The sequence below is a fragment of the Ochotona curzoniae genome, unplaced genomic scaffold (assembly GCF_017591425.1).
Source record: "Ochotona curzoniae isolate NIBS_2020 unplaced genomic scaffold, NIBS_Ocur_1.0 scaffold_1037, whole genome shotgun sequence".
Classification (NCBI taxonomy): Eukaryota; Metazoa; Chordata; class Mammalia; order Lagomorpha; family Ochotonidae; genus Ochotona; species Ochotona curzoniae.
In genome coordinates this window covers 12573764-12591507 of record NW_024467083.1, presented here as the reverse complement: position 1 = coordinate 12591507, position 17744 = coordinate 12573764, and the positions used below count along the sequence as shown (strand labels likewise).

General features: G+C 38.9%; 1 protein-coding gene across 2 annotated transcripts in view; it reads left to right on the top strand.

Moving 5' to 3' along the window:
* OLFM3 (olfactomedin 3) overlaps positions 1-17744 on the top strand; it is a 46008-nt gene that overhangs the window by 3464 nt on the left and 24800 nt on the right. The window contains exons 2-4 of one of the 2 annotated variants that reach the window (XM_040998583.1): positions 2455-2469; positions 3218-3233; positions 10982-11122. In XM_040998583.1, coding sequence (XP_040854517.1) covers positions 2455-2469; positions 3218-3233; positions 10982-11122 — 172 coding nt within the window. Of the gene's footprint in view, positions 1-2454; positions 2470-3217; positions 3234-10975; positions 11123-17744 lie in introns of both variants that reach the window. The other variant, XM_040998585.1, reaches the window with a different exon arrangement.

Sequence of the window (17744 nt, the reverse complement as noted above, 5' to 3'; positions counted from 1 at the left end):
GGCTGAGCTTCAGAAGAATGCTCCACACTGTGGCCTCCGCACCAGGGAGAACCTGCAAAAGAGCAATTAAAAAAGCAGAGGGCCCTCAGCAGACACCAGCTGCTCTCAGTCAGCCCTACTGCTGTGGTAGGAAGAGGCTTCAAAGGGACAAATATGTAGCTAACCTTTCATAAATAACTACTTTTCTTAGCCAGTCTTAAAGTTCTTTAAATCAGTAGCTTAGCTTGAATTAAATTGTCTTTATTCTTCAACTTCCACCCCCCCTGGTTTCTTTGACAAATGACCAAGACTGGGCCAGACTGAAACCAGAAACCATCCAAATACTTGGGTTATTTTTTGCTGCTTTCCCAGCAGTATTAGGGAAGAGCTGGACTGGAAGTGGAGCAGCCAGTACTCGAACCAGTGGATGCTGGTGACAACTCAGGCAGCGGTTTAGCTCACTGTGCCACAATATCAATCATTCTCTTTTTCTTATCTTCAGCTAATCCTGGGTGAAGACATTTTACTTCAGTGTTCATCATGGAAATATTTTTTTTCTCCCCCAACTCATTAGTGAGTGCTCATTTTGTGACAGTATTTATAGAGTGGAGATGGGTAAGAGACAAGAGTGGCATATCTTGAGAGACACAGAGCATGTGTAATACTTGCTTTGTGACAGAAGAATCATTGAAAGGATGAGAAAGTAGATTGATTTTAGTTGAAGTGCCTGCAACAGAAGCAGGTGCAAGGACTGGAAAGAGATAAGGACTGCCTACAAGAAGTAAATCCTTGGCAGGCAGGGATCAAACAGAAATGTAGGAAAATGTTTCAGGGAATGAGAGACAAAGCACTTCTAACATGACTTCTAACGGTCTCAACTCTCAACCACGGTCATTTCCAAGGGGTATCCACTGAGCTGACCGATGGAAATGTGATAACGTCTTTGGTCTTTTGTGTTTTTATTGTGTTGCTAGTTCTTTTACTTCTTTAAAGCTCACCAATTTCTCTGATTGAAGAATATGCAGGCAAAATAGTCTTAAAAGTCTCAGAATGGAAACTTCTACATGGAGACATCTTTATTAACACCTTCTCCGGGGCACAGCTTCTTTCTGTGTGATCTGTCAACATCACTCCAACACGTGTTCTCATGTCTGTTTTCTCTCTGCAATGGACATGGTTAGCATACTATTTCCCCTTTCTTTCCTTGGGATCAAACCTGTACTCAGAAAATGTGCAATAGGTTTGTGTCATTCAAGTAGCCACACTGCAAATTAAATCGGCTTTAATAGAAGGATTTTGATCTGCTTTATTTCTCCCAATTGTTCATCATTTTCAGTAACAAGATTTCATATTTATTTTTATTTTTTATCTTCATATTTACCTTTAAGAAATACTCCCAAAACTCAACATAATATGTGAACTCTAGCTGTGTTTAACTGATTGTTCTTCTATTCTAAAGATTAGCATTTTCTTTCTTGTCTGCATTTCCACTTGTCTCTGACGGGTGACTGTAGTACATTGTATAGGCCTATCTGAAGCTCGCTGGACTTTTACGGCTAATTGTTCTTTTGAGGGACCAATGACTCCTTGGCTGCATGCTATTTAGACAATGCTTTCTACTTAGATGAATAAAGGTGGAGACAGCCAGGCCACCATTGTGGCACAGTGGATTACACATGCCAGCATCCTATCTGGGCACCATCTGAAGTCCAGACTGCTAATTTATTAATTGCTTTAAGATTTATTTATTTTATTTGAAAGAGAAAGACTAGGGAGATCTTCAATCCACTTATTCACCCCACAAATATTGGCAATAACCAAGGATGGGACAGGCAGAGGCCAAAATCCAGGAGCATCATATAGGAGTCACACATGGGTCCAGACACCCAGGCTTGGGTCACATGTGCTGCTCCCCAGTATAATTAACACGGAGCTGGGTCAGAAGTGGTCCAATGTTGCTGTTTTGCCAATTAGGCCTCCACCTGCGAAGACACTGGGCCATGTGCATGCCCAGATGAAACTCCTGCTCCTAGCTTCACATCTACCAAGGCCAACAGAAGGAAAGTATCACTCTGTCCCTTTCCTTTGCTCTCTCTCCCTTCATAACACGTTCAAATAAACACAAGAACAAATAGAAAATTAAAAAGATGTTAGTACACTAGTAACATTTATTAAGTGAGTGGCTTGGACAAACTGAGTTGAATTCTTCAAGTTTCAATTTCTTCCTAATGATGAGACTGACCATTTCTTTCTCTATTTTAAAGATTTATTTATTTTTCTTGGGAAGCAGGTTTACAGAGAGGGGAGACAGAAATAAAGGACTTCCATCCGCTGATTCACTCCCCAAATGGCTGCAATGGCCAGAGCCGAGCCAATCCGAAGCCAGGAGTCAGGAGCTTCTTCCAGATTTCCAACATGAGTGCAAGGTCCCAAGGCTTTGGATCATCCTTTGCTGCCTTCACAGGCCATAAGCAGGGAGCTGGATAGAAAGTGGAGCAGCTAGGACATGAATCACACCCATATACAATCCCAGCGCTTTTTAAGGGGAGAATTGAGCTATAGTATCAGACCTACTGTCTATTTCTAAGGGTAAAAGCCGTTGGCTCAAAACATGAGAGACTAATCTCAGAGCAAAGTGGCATAACCAGAAACCTCCTAAAATGCAAAGTGTCTTCATTTGCTATTAATTTAATCTCTCAGACTGTAGGATTTTTCCTCCATGGTATGAAGCCCGTGGAGTAGAAGAATTTTCACACAGTAGCTTCATATTTATAAAGCATTGTTTTGTAATTGAATCATAAGCTAAGAATCAAAAGCTGATAAGCAATTGTTAAAATTATTAATTTGGGCTGGGAGGTCCTGGGCCAGATCGGACTCCATGCTTTGGACCCTGGCTCCACCCATCACAAACACTTGGTGAGCTGAACCCGGGCATGCCTGGGCTCCAGAGACTTTTCCCTTCCTGGTGAATACCCTGGGAGGAGAACTTTGGGGAACAGGGCAGGCCGAGGCTCCATGCATTGCCAACATTGTGCAGTGTGGGATCAGGAGGGTGCGATCTTGGGGTCTGGGTAAGAGAACTTCCAGCAACCTGTTTTCAACTGGGAGTTTCTGGGCCAGATCGGACTTCGTGCTTGGGGCCCTGGCTCCAGCCATTGCAAACACGCAGTGAGCTGGGCCTGGGTGGCTACTGTGCCATTTGATGCTAGGCTCTGCCTGCTGGCTAAGCTGTGGAGAGTTCTGGGGTCTTGGGGGTATGGAATTGCTGCCTGAGTATTTGCATGTTGAACCTGTGCTTGAGGGTTGTGAATCAAGCCTAAAGGACTCCCAACAGCAGAGTAACTTTTCCTTGAAGGTAAGCAAGTGTACTGAGAACTGGTGGTTTGGAGGAGGGAGACCGGATGATCTTTTTGGGTCAGACTGATATACCAGCCTACATGAGTCCTTGTAGAATTTGTTACCATGAAACAATGCTGACCACCACACACCAGTCCATGCAGTAGCTAAGGCTGGGGGCTTCTCTAGCAGGGCCAGAGCCTAGTACCTGACAGAATGTTGGATCAGGGGACAGGTCACATTAGGCAGGGCCAAGACACTAACCAGCACTTGAGAGAAACATTTCCGGGGGTAGATTCTGTGGGGGATGTGTGGGCCAAAGCCTGTGGGAATACTAGTACCAGTAGTTAGCTCAAGAGTTGGGGTAGTGATGGGCTGAGCCAGCTGTGACCATGGGACCTGCCACCACTCACAGGTAAAGGACTGAAAACAGTGTAGAAAAGTCAAGGCAGCAGCACTTGAATGTGCATCCTAAAATAGGGTGTGTTTGTAGCTGGGAGGGCTGCAATGTTCACCAGCTCATACAAGCCAAACTGGAAGGACAGACTATGCGGGGCATTGGCCTAACACCCACTGGCATGTATGAGTTCTGGATCTGGGAGTGGGTCAGGAGGAGGAACTGGGGAAACTCCCCTAGTGGGTTACAACTCTCACTGATGATCACATGGTCCACACCTCGGGATTGGACAAGCTGGGCAAAGTAGCTCCAATGGCTGGCTAATGTGTGGTTTGGTTATGGAAGGGGGAGGACTGGACAGGGCCGAACAAACCTTTGCTCATAAGCAAGAACAGAAGTCAGGATTGAGCACAAGTCATGCCGAGCTAGGTTCATACACCTGCTGGTCTGCATGAGCTAGGGATGCTAGGCCACTGCATCTATGGCAAAGGCCAGATTAGGTGAGGGGCTATGCCAAGATAGGTCAGAGTAACCACTGGCATGCGTGTAATCTGTGGCTGAGAACAGGCCTGGTTGGGGAGCTAAGAGTACACCCTAGCTGGGTTGAGGTTTCCCACTGGTGAGTGTGGGGACTGGAGTTGGGGCTGTGTTCTGGTCTGGATATGGCTACAGTCTCCCTTGGCACAAGTTGAGTGGGACTGGACACACCAAACCAGCCCAGACTCCAGCACCATCTGGGGCACTGGAGGACCAGGGTAGATGTAGGAAGGACTAGGCTAGGTCTCTGCCCCTACTGAACCATGTGTGAGCCACATCTGGATATGACGAGCATTGGCTGGGCTGAAACATCCAACAGTAAGAACCAGAATGGGTTGAAGACCAGTCAGGAAAGGCCACTGTTCCGGTTAGGACAGGAGGTAGACTAAGTAGGGCTGGCTCATGTACCCACCAGTATGCGTGAAATCTGGCATTGGGAGAGGTTCTTATTGAGGAGCCTGGGCAGCTTCTTTGACAAGACAAAGTCCCTATAGGTGAATGTAAGAACTGGGAGCAGCCCAGACTAGGCCAGGGAATGGTATCCACCAGCATACTTTTGGCACAGGGCAGGGGCAGACCGGACTGAACCAGTTCACATCACCCACTGGCGAATCCGAATACCAGAACAGTATGGGTCGGGCCAGATTCGGTTGCAATATATACCAGTACACATTATGGCTGGGATTGGGTGTTAGAGTGTAACTGTTACCAGTGTCAGCTGGAATTTTGTGTGGGCCAGGCTGGGCCAGGCTATAGCACCCACTAGCAAAAGCCAAGGTGAGTGGGGCCATGCCACACTGGGCTGCAGCACGCAACCAGCACACATGAGAACCAGGGAGGGGTGGGTAAAGCTGGTAGGGGAAACCTGGAGGGCCACCCTGCTGGAAAACCACTCCCACTGGAGAGCATGAGTTGGGACGGGGGCAGACCAGACTGGGCAGGGTGACAATACCACCTGTAGGCCTCATGTGAGCCAGATTAGGAAAGTCAGGCATGGCTGACTGTCCCTATTTGTGCAAGCATAAATCAGAATGTCTGAGGTTGGCTGGGCTTTGCCACAGCATCAGCTGGCAGATGCTGGCACTGGGGGCTAAATCTGTCAAGTTAAACTACAGAACCACTGGAGAAGTGCATGATCTTGGAGTGGGCCCAGGAGGGAAACAGTGGGCACCTCCTTCTTGGGTTATCACTTCCACTGGAGAGCATGAAAAACAGGGCTGGGGTAGACATGGCTGGATTGAACGGCACCCACCAGCACATGCGTAGGCTGGATAGTGGGCCTGGTTGGGATGAACTAGGCTTCAGTGCTCAATGACATGTAGGAGAGCTGAATGGGATGTGGGACAGACTAGACCAGTCTGCTGTACATACAGGTAAGCACGGGAACCAGGGCAGGGGGCGGGCCTGGTGGGGGTTATTGTAGGTCATTCCATCTACACTGCAGCTCACACCGGTTTGTGTGAGGGCTGAGTCGGCTGGGTAGAATCAGGCTTGACTGCAACACCCATTAGTTCAGTCCATGTGGAAGACAGGGTTGGAAACAGAACTGACCCAGCAATTGCAATGACCAGCATGTGCAAAGTTTGATTGGGGTGACAGACTGTGCTGGACCCCGTACTGGCAAGCACATACAAGAATCAGGTCTAGGATCACTTCAGAAAAAGTTTCTTGAGGATCTCCCCAATCAAACTGCCAGACTCAGAACCCCAACCACGAAGAAAAGTGCAGGTTCCATGGTCTGACCATGGATTGCAAGTGCCAAAGCTGAGCCTCCTCAGAGGCTCAGAAAATGCAGTGGATAGCATACTCAGATGCACATGGAGGATTTGTCAGTTCATCAGAACCTGCAGAGGACACCTGGTATCACAACAGAGGATGAAGGACAGAACAAATCAATCAACAACCTCAGCCATGTGTTGGCAGTGAAAATCTGAGTGAACAGAGACTCGAAAGTGGACTGTGTCAAGCAGTGGATTCTGAATAGGTTTCATGGTGCTTGGAATAGCAAAATTGGCAGCATTTCAGAACTGTTGAATTATCAAAACCACTCAGGCAGGACCCTTGGAGCATACCCCACATTTGGAACCCGGGATGGGTGGGAGGCTGGGTGGGGCTTCTCCCTTTATCTCCTTATTTACCACAGATACAGAGGAAAAAAAGCAATTATGTGGAAACAATACTCTTACCTACTTTCCTGTAGCCCTTGACCCTTTTGGCCCTAATCAATTATGTAAAAATTGTCAAAACAAAGCAATTTCAAAAAAATTATTTCAATTCTCAGAGCAGTCTTAAATGTTTCATGAGTTTTATAATATTAAAAATTGCTAAATAGTTCATTTAATTTTTCTAATTAACACAAGAGAGTCAAATATCTGCATTAATAGTCACTGTGATTAGTGTGATTTGGATAATAATTAACTATGTGTACCCTCCAGTTTCAAGTGCTGGACTTCACTCAGAAAATTCTTCAACTCAGGAAAACTTCAGCTCATAAAATTCTGTTTAGGTTAACATCATCATATATGAAGGGAGATCCAAATAATTTTTAATTGGCTCCACTGACAATTTTCTACCAGACCCTGAGCAAGTACCTTTCTGTGTCTGGTCTCTGTTTCCCCATCAGTAAAATGGACAAAATAACATGGAGTGCACAGTTATCATAATATTCAAAGATGACATGTATGAATTACCAAAAAATGAATACTGCATTATTAATAACTAATACATGACTCCTACTGAAATTTGAATAAGCATTCTTACATATTAAAATTAGAGCAAATCTTTTCTCACAGGTTCCCAAACATTAGCTAATTATGTCCTTCCACCTTTATCATTTGAGTTTATTTTGATCCTCTTTTTAACGCCATCCAGGGAGCCCTAAAAAAGCACTAGAAAGTGTTATGAGATTTCCTCTTTTTAATTCTTAAAAATTTATATAACATGAACAAGTTTCATGTATTTTATGACACACATTTAGGGTCAGAGCAATACTTTCCATCCACATTCCTACTCACCCTCCATCATTCATTCCAACACAGATGTCCCTATCAAAACCCACCAACTATCTGACACACGTTTCTTTTTCTCTCTTAGGTATCTGGTTTCCTCTTTTCCAATGAGATTTTTCCTGACTTCATATAGCTTACATCATTCAAACTAAGTGTAGCAGAGAAGGTCATGATTCTTTTCAATGATTCTTACAAGAAGACAATTGAAAGTACAAACAGGACTAGAGTCTACTTTTATTAAGCTGACACTTCAGGAGGAAAGCTAAATTAACCTCAAAGTTTATTCATCTTTTCCATTTCCCTTATTCCAGAGAAAAAGTGACACTCAGCCTGTCATGCTAAGCTCCATGTTAGTTAACCAAACACCTGCCAGGTGCACATCAATATTAATGCTTCCAAGATGAACAATCAGTATCTGAGCTGCTGTTAAAATATTTTAGAATTGTAATTGCTTGCCCCCTGCTCTTTTATCTAAAAACTAAATTGATTTTATTGACAAAACTTCATTTTATGATATATTTGAGATTTGTGTTTAGTGTTAGCAGAAGCCTAGCTAAGAAAATTATAGGGTCTATGTACAGATGTAGTGATCCTATTTAGTTACTCAACTAGCTTCTAATTATGTAATTGAAACTATTCTGTAAAACTGTTTCCAGCTCCATTCTGTAGTTGATAGCTGAATGTTTCTTCTATCAGAAAGAATAACTCAAAAATTTTCAAGATCATAAGTACTTCTAATAATATATAATTCTAAGGTGATGTTCTATCTTAACTGTATATCCAGACATAAAAGTAAAAAAAAAAAATAATGTGACAATGGTCAAGAACAAACAAAAAATCAAGAAATCTGACTTCCCAGAAATAAAAGGCAGTATAAAAAATATTTGTGAACCTTCTTTAGACAAAACTGGAAAGAAAGAAAGCTCTATATCATTTGCTATTAATAATACATTAAGGATAAAGACTATAAAAGCTTTGCAAATTGCTTGAATTTATAGTTACAATTTCCATAATATTTGTTCATGATTATTATTGGAATTACTATCAGCATCTTGTCGTGATCAGTTTGAGATCCTTGAAAAGAAGAGCACTTTGTGTTGGTTTATGCTGTCTGATGACACAGAGCCTATGACATGATAGTCAAGAGATTATGTTGATTTTTCTGTGAATACTACTGATCTAAGAGCCTGCAGATTGTGACATATCCAAAGAGAGAGAGAGAAAAGCTTTGTTCAGTTTTTAAGACTATACTTCTGACACTCAACGGAAGATATTGTTTGCAGGGAAATGGAACTACTCAGTAATGTTGTGCAAAGCAGTTCTTACCGGATAGAGATGCCACTTGCAATAGCAGCATACCACATGGGCATTGGTTTGTAACCTGGCTGCTCCATTTCTGATCCACTTCCCTTTCAAATTGCATGGGAAACAGTGGAAAATGGTCCAAGTCCTTGGGCTCCTGCATCCACATGGGAGACTAGCATAAATGTCTTGGCTTTGATTTTACCCTGTCCTACCTATTTCAGCAGGGAACCAGTTGATGCTCTGATCAAACAGAAAACACCTCCCTATCTATTGGACCTTTGGACATTTCAGAGGAGAAGACACAGGCAGGCTGAATAAATTCAAATCCTGAGTGAAAACTAGGCTCTACGTGTACCAGAAGCTGAGCCACTGTTATCTCACATCTTACAGGATAAACAAATTCAGATTCAAAATGATGGTTTGTCTATGTAACATCTCTTAGATAACTTTCTACATGTGCATATAATTAATCACAAAAAGGTAAATAGAGTGTTATTTTTTTTAATGAAAATCTTTTACACTGATTGCTGGAACAATAATTCTAGATAAATTGAATTCACTAAAATTTAATGTTAAAAATCATTTTGTTTGTTTCCTTGTTTCTTTACTTATATTTGAAATCTGGCTACCAGAAAATTGTGTTACATGTGTGACTGTCACTACATTTTTGCTTTAGATACTACTCTAGAACATACCATTTAACTTCAAATTCTCTTTCACCACATACAAGCTATCTGGTCTCAGGAAGCTTAACAAATTCCCATTTTGGTGAAATCAAAATAACAAAATTTCCTACCCCTCAAGGTGGTTTTGCTCTCAGAAAGTCAATCATGCACACTCTCCCCGAAGGGGGCCTGACCTTGAGCATGCTGGCATTTGTGACTATCCACAAAGACTCAGCTGAGAACTAAGGAATCAGAATCTGAAATAAACAGGTAAATGGACACCTGGGCAGTGAATATATTAGATATAGGGATTTCTGTTTATACATTAGAAGGAAATTTTCCTAAAAAATAAAACTGTGTCAGTGATACATAATTGTAATAATTAACTTGGAAATTTCTAGTTTTTAGCTTTTTGAAAGTCTAATTATGACAGTTTTCTTCCACTGATATGCATCAGTGAAAATAAAGTTGCTCTGTATGCATTACTCTGAGACACGCTGATAGTCTTACTGAAAATTAAGCAGAAAATAAGCATATTTAACTTTGTACTTCAGGAAGTGTTGCTTCAAGGCCCAAATAAAAAATTACAACATTTTACATATTTCAGTTAGTCATTGAAAGCAGACATGCAAGAAAGATAACAATACTAAATATTATATATTACATTCCTAATGAATAGCTGAAACTCATAAAAGGCCGAATGTGTTAACAGTTTAAAAGTAAAATATATAATATAAACATTTATGAATTAGCATACCACGCTTGCATAGTTCATGATAGACAAAATATTGAATCAGCTAAGATATTTATCATACAATGAATGGTAAACAAAATGTGCGTATATATATATGAACATTATCCAGCTATAAAAAGGTAATTCTGTTATTTGCAGCCAAATAGTTAAAATTAGAGTACATAGCATTGAATGAAACAAGCCAGATACATAAAGACTCCCCTTATATGGGGGAATAAAAAGCAAGTGAGAGGCCATGTACATATGTTTTGCTGAAAATGTGGAAAGACCAACTCAGCTGAACTGGAGATTCCTTTGGGCAATGCAGGAGTCGAGCTAAGAGCACACATAGGAGGCAGACTGAAACGCCACTATTTTCAGCAGGGATTTCTGCATATGTGCACTTTAGATTTTGAATGATGGTACTTTAACAGACTCTTAAAATTTTCTCTTTAACTCCTCTGAAATTTCAAGTGAACATTTTGCAAAAACAGTACTGACCTGTGTATTTACATCCCATGCCAACATAGTCTTTTTTTCTTGGTTTATTAAAAATTGAGTTTTCATTACATTCCATATTCCTTGAGAGAGTACATTGTTTCAGAATATCAGACATAAATAATATAAAAAAATTCTGGTTATTGCTATTCACTATTAAGACGGACAAGCTAACAAACATAATGTAAAAAATTGGTCATATTTATTTAGTGATTACTAGATGTTTTAAAGTTACATTAAAATACCAAAATATGACAGCATTCAGAAGTGATTTGAGATGAACAAAGATCTAATAATACAGAAACTTAAAAAGATATTGAAATTCCTTCTGGACAGGGATAAGGTATAACTAAAATTTTATTGCCTACATTGTTTAAAATCACTATTCTCCTAATTTTGAACAATGGAAATAAATTTTAGTTCTTAAGAAATTGCTTTGTTTAAATGCTACACGCCCACACTTGCGCTGTTCTATAACGTGTTTCTGTGTTTTGCTTGTTTGCTATTGGTTTTTCAGACACAGGTTAGTCCGAAAGAAGGATGGCAAGTGTATAGCTCGGCGCAGGACCCTGATGGGAGATGCATTTGTACAGTGGTTGCCCCAGAACAAAATCTGTGTTCCAGGGATGCCAAAAGCAGGCAGCTTCGCCAACTACTGGAAAAGGTAGGTGTCCTGCACAACTGATGTGCATTTTTATTGAAACGCATCAAGTTTTGGAAAGAAAATGTGGTACAAGTAATGGTTGGAAGAGTCATGAGTTTTGTACCCCTTCTCGAACAAGTATTTTTCTAATGCTTTTTTTCTTCAAAAGCGTCTGCTTGAACTTCCTGCAATATGTTGTTTCTCTGACTTTCTTCTCTTCCTAGTGCTGGTTTCTTAAGACTTGACTCTGCCACAAATGAGTGTCTTAATAACAGTCTTTAAGGAAAAAAAAAATGCAGCCTTATCCCCATGCCAGAGAGTCAGCAACGAATATCAGGATCAGACAAAGCTATTTGAGCTCATGCTTTCAGATTGAATTAACAACCTTGCAAGAAAGTTAAAATAATGCCATGCAAGATTGACAGATAATGCATAATTCTGACTTTATCATCATTTGCTAAGTTGCTCTTTTGAACATTAAGATATTCAATTTTCTTCAATACCAATCTCTCCATAATTTATTTAAACTGAATTCATAACAATCAAATGCAAAATATCTGTGACTTAGTCTCTTTTCCAGACAAAAGTTAGCTCACAAAAGGTTATTTATGTTTAGTTGGGGAGAGAGGTGGCCAATGAATGGTTCTTTCAATTATGCCCATTCAAACTTTCACTGTACTGGGCTCCGAATATAGCAGGACAGCTGGGTAGCCAGAATGATGCTGACAACAAAAGTTTTGAATTCTAAGCATCATCAGGGATAATAAGATAAATTAGGTAACATGCATTAAAAAGAACACTGTGCTTGCCAGTTCACTGTGTACAATACCATTTTCGTGATCATCCATACATTTATGGTGTGAATAGGAAATTTTTAACATAAAATTAGAAAGAAAAATGAGTGCATTTCATTAGTTAATGTAGACATTCTTAAATTTCAGAATTTCAAGTCAAGCTATAACTTTCTTTTAATCCTATAAGATAAAAATGTTTCCTCTCTGCATGTTTTATTTAAGGAAACCTTTTTTTTTAAATATTTAAACCTAATATTAATTTATTATGGTTACTTTACTCTGTGAAATAGGTTTTTTCATGTCATTCTCTTTAGCTAAGACATATACTACTTAAATATATAACTGTGAGCTTTTTTATTATTATTGATTACATTGCATTATGTGACACAGTTTTATAGGCACTGGGATTCCTCTCATCCCACCCCAATTTGCCCCTCGCCATGGTGGATTCCTCTACCTTGTTGCATTATCACAGTTCAAATTCAGTTGAGATTCTTTCATTGCAAGCATCTACCAAGCATAAAGTACATATTTTCTTCCTTCCCCCTTCTTTGACCTATTGCCTCCCATCATTCCTACTTCCTCATCACCTGACAAAATAGCATATGTCTTTTTCATTTCACTATTCTGATTAACATGTCTGTTAACTCTTTGAAATCAGAAACATGAATTATTATTTTGAGTTATAGGAAAATTTATTTTTGTAAAAATTCAAGTATATAGCCTTGTTATGCTTTGTTGCCAGTAAAATCTTTTAGCAAAAATATTTTTTCTTTTTAAAATCAATTTTTCACTTCTATTAATTATTTTCCCTCTAAGACTAAGAACACCTTGCATTAATCTCTCAATGCACAATTACCTTTCTTCTATATCTAGTATGGTGAAAACGTCCTTTTACATAATGTATGTGTTACCACTTTTTGGTAGAGTTCTGCATATACACATCATTATATAAATTCAAACATTTCTTCACAAACACTTGAAAATAATTCAAATAAATTTAAATGACAGGACACTGATAATTCACTGTGTAAGTTCAAAGTAAAGTACATTCCAGATATATACTAAAATTACATATTACTGGTAAATAATGCATGAAATTATGAACAGAACACTTATAAAAGGAGATCATGGCAGTATGTGTGGCCAGATCATATGATATGTAATTTTAGTGTTTAAAGGAAATTTTACAAATCATATTTTTAAAATTTGTTATAACCTAAACAACAATGACAAAACAGAAAATGTGTTAAAGTCATCTATGTTTGCTTTCTCAAATTACTTCTGTAGCAGTTTGATGCCAACAGGAAAGAATAAGTGCCTCATTTTCCAGCAGCTTGATGGAAGTGGGCATGGCTGGTTTTCTGCATTATTCCAGAGACATATTAACTAAGTATTCTGCTTCTACATTAAGACAGTTTCTCGAGGCTCGCCTTCACACCATGTTCATGCCATGAAGAGACAAACAATGATGTTCTCCAAGCAGGCCCTTTATTATTCATCAAATGGTTGATTTGGTCAAGAAAAACATTTATTTTGCTAAGAAAAATTTTAACTTTCAATCACTATTATATTTTTCCTCAATTCAACCATTCTAAAAGAGGTATTTCTCCTTAAAAGTTTACCTAAATGGAAACTAGTGTTTTTGGAGATAAAAAGCATTTCAATGTCACTCCAACAGAATTGGTGAGCTGTGCAAGATGAGTTTCATTTTCTCAGCATCAAGCCAGTGTTTTCAGAATTTCACTGATGGAGCACATAAGTGATTCTATCTCAAACAGTTTTGCCAAATATTTATGTAACTGAATATTAAATAATTATCTAATTAGTTTCACATTATTTCTAGTCCTAATATGATAAAATAGAAGTTGCTGGTGTAAGCTATTTTTTAATTAACCATATCACTTCTCAGTATACATGAAGATATCCTGACGTACAAAATTCAATATTTTCCAAAGAGAGACTTATGGAATAGTGTTTTGGTAACATCCTCACAGAGAAAAATAAGTTACAAAGACCCATATATGAAGCTTCACTATTTGGATTTTCAGAACACAATTTATTGTTAATAGCACTCCGAAACCTCACGGTAAAGAAATTTCCATTTAATTTTGTTAAACTCAAGGCTGTGCAAACATACTGAACCATGGAAATTCTATTTTCTCATGTAACCTCTATATTAATTACCAGTGAGAGTGAAAATTTAATTTTATTTATGTTCAGAAAGTCTTTAGACAGTTTATCTCTACAAAGAGCCAGGATAAATAAAGTTGAAAAGAATTCCCACTAAGAGAGGACAATGAACTTGCCACACTATGCAGAGAGCACAAAGCACAAGAACAGCCTGGAAGGTGAACTGCAGAACTTTAGGGACAGCAAGGTACACGTGAGGTCTCCTTCTAAGAGTAACTTTGGATATGAAATCGCCTGAATCATCTACACACTTGTGCTAAGCAGGTTTCCAAAGCCAGTAAGAAAGTAAACCATTTTCAAGATAGCCAAAAGGAAAAGGTACAGGAACCCAGTTTCAAATGGAAAAGCTGTGTCTGTAGCCACCACTCCTTAAATGTTATTCTTATATGTGGATCTACATTATGGAAGATCATGATCAAGTCTTAGCAAAATTTCTTGAAGTACATTTTCCTAAAACAAAGCAAAATTAAATTGAAAATGAACTGAATAGGATGAGGCATATGTAAAAATGACTATTTTATCTTTGTTTCAAATATCTTCCCTTGATCATCTCTTTCTAACTATATGGACTCTGTCTTGGCACACAAAATTCTTTGAATCCAGTGATGCCTGACTTCACAGAAAAATGCCTCAAAGAGACAAGAAATTTCTTTAACGCTAATGGCTTTCTCCATTCATGTTCCACCATAAACGAAGTTAGAAATTCGTTTTGAAAATTTTCGATTTATTTCTGATTGGATTGCCACACTTTCAATATTGGCACAGTAATTCTGTGCATCATTAAAGAATTTTAAATGGAGATTTCTAAATGAAAGACAGTAACTTGAGAAATGAAATATTTGACAGGCCATTGATGCTGTAGTCTACTCAGTGACAAGAGGCAGGGAGTCCTTCGTAAGATTTGATAACCTGAGCTATCATTCATTTGTATTGCAAACCCAAGGATATTTTACTCAATAAATATTTCTTGAGTGCCTAGCCTTCCCCTAGTTCTGTAGAAGACCTAAGAAATGAAAGAAAAATAAAGAGCATGCAGCTTTTAGATCTTCTTGTCCTCACTCCAAGCATACGATACACAGTTTGAACGTAGTCTGAACCATGCTATGTCAACCAAAGACAAGGTCTACATAGGGGAGGTCTATGGATCAGGACTGTCAGGGAAAAAAAAAAAGGTAAAATGGGCTTTATTTGAGAAGAAAAGTGGAAAATGAGACAGAGTTGGCACAGTATACTGCCTTTTCTGAATATGCTAGTCCTAAGGAGTATACCAAGCAGGAGCAGATGGCTGACTCGTAACCTTTGTGACTTCATTTCACAGCAGAACCCATCCCTCTTGATTGATACATTTTCAATGAAAACTACTTTGTACTATCACATATACATATGTGCTAATTAACAATAATCGGCATATCATATAAAATGTGCAGAACAAAGCAAAATTCACTTCGGATCCCACTGCTATTTTGTTCAATAATATCTCCTTACATTCCATTATGCAAATAAAATATCTAATTCTATGTAAATAGCTCTGTATGTATATGAGTGCATTTTCATTTAACCAGGATTTTCAGTTTTCAGTTCTCTTTATTTGAAATTCAGAGTTAGATAGAGAGAGAGATTTTCCATCTTCTCATTCATTTTCCAAATGGTTGCAGAAGCCAACCTGTGCCGCAGTGAAGGGAGAGATCAGGGACTCCATCTGGATCTTTGTCCTGAGTACTGGGCCCCAAAAACTTGGACCACCTTCAGTTGTTCTCCCAGCCACATCAACCAGAAGCTGGTTTGAAATAAGGTTGAATCTGGCACCTGTGTGAATGACCATCATTGCAAACAGTGCTACAATCTATTCGGCCACAACACAACCCTTTGGAATCTTACTCTACATTTGCTTTGTTCCCTAAAAACAATATCACAATTTAACACATAGCCTTTTAATGGTTTCATATCTTTACTGTGTTTTTGTTTATATGCTCTGTTTACTTTTACATGATATGCATATAGCTGGTTTAAAATACAAGAATCTTGGGCCCAGCACAATAGCGTGGTTAAAGTCCTTGCCTTGCATGTTCAGGGATCCCATATGGGTGCCAGTTCTAATCCCAGAAGCCCAGTTCCCAACCAGCTCCCTGCTTGTGGCCTGGGGAAGCGGTTGAGGATGGACCCTGCACCCATGTGGGACACCAGGAAGAGCTACTGGCTCTCAGCTTTGGATCAGTTCAGCACCGGCCGTTGCGATCACTTGGGGAGTGAATCATCAGAGGGAAGATTTTCCTCTCTGTCTCTCCTCTCTGAATATCCGCCTTTCCAATAAAAAATAAATAAATAAATCTTTAAAATAAAAGAATCTTGTTTTTCTAAACAATCTTCAGGTTAACTTTTCATGGCAAACCAATGATCCTTAAACATTGATGTACATTAGACTCATTTGGGAATATTGAGAAAAGACAAATTCTAATTCACTAGCTCAAGGTTGGATCCTGAAATTCATCATTCCTGACAGACTCTGAGTAAAGCCAAAGCTGTAACTCAGAAGATAATTCGTTGAGCAATGCCAAGTGTGAAGCCGTAGCTAATTTATTATATAGTTTGTTCACATTACATCTCTCAACTCACTTAGCAACTCCCCATTATTAGAGACTTTTCCTTTGGTTTTGGTGTTATACTACTACAGATACTGTAGCATTATTATTTTTTATTTATCTATTTAAGAGGCAGAGGGAGAGACAAATAGAAAGCTTCAATTTGCTGACTTTCTCTGCTAAAGCTGGCACTGGCTTAAAACAGGCCAGACCAGAACCAGGAGCAGGTTGCTCAACCCTTGTCTCACATATGAGTGGCAAGAGCCAAAAACCTTGAGTTATTTCTACTGTCACAACTGGAGTCAAAAATGAGAAGTAGCCATCAATTCCAGACACTCCAGTGTGAGTCATGGATATCTTAACCATTAAAACAGCACTTCTTCTCAATTTTACACTTTCTAGGCCATCTATTTCCTATTTCTAAATAGCCCAGAGCTCACTGAACCTGGAATGGTTCCATCAGCATAATAAGTTTTTACTGCTCATCTACCAAGTTCTTAATAGTTGCCATTTTGTAGGTCTCATAAAGAGAAGTATAATCCAATTTACAAGGTATCCAGCCCTTATATTGATCTTATATTGATCAACTCTGTCTCCCATTTGGGATTAATTTAGATCTAAAGGAAAAATAACAATACTGAAGTAAAAGAATTCTATTTGACACTTCACTATAATCTACAATTACTAAGCATTCCTAATACTTATGAAGTCTACATTAATGATCACAGAAACAAATTATTTCAGCATGTTTGGGTATAATAAGGCTCCACAACCTTATAATAAAAGTTCTATTATTCCATTGTTTTTCTATTATATGAAATGCATATTTATATTTAGTCATTTCTAATGGTAGAATGCCTATTTTTCTTATTTTTCCAGCAAAAGAATAATTTCCCTTGTTGAGTTCTTCAGTTTTCATCATGAAAATGTTTTCTTCTAAAAATGTGACACATGGAAGCCATTTAAGGATCTGTCACTTTCAGTTCTTTGTGTTAATGCCATTTTTTGTAACTTCACTCATAATTTCATATCATGATAAACAGATAATAATGTACAACTAATGCTTTTGTTTAACAG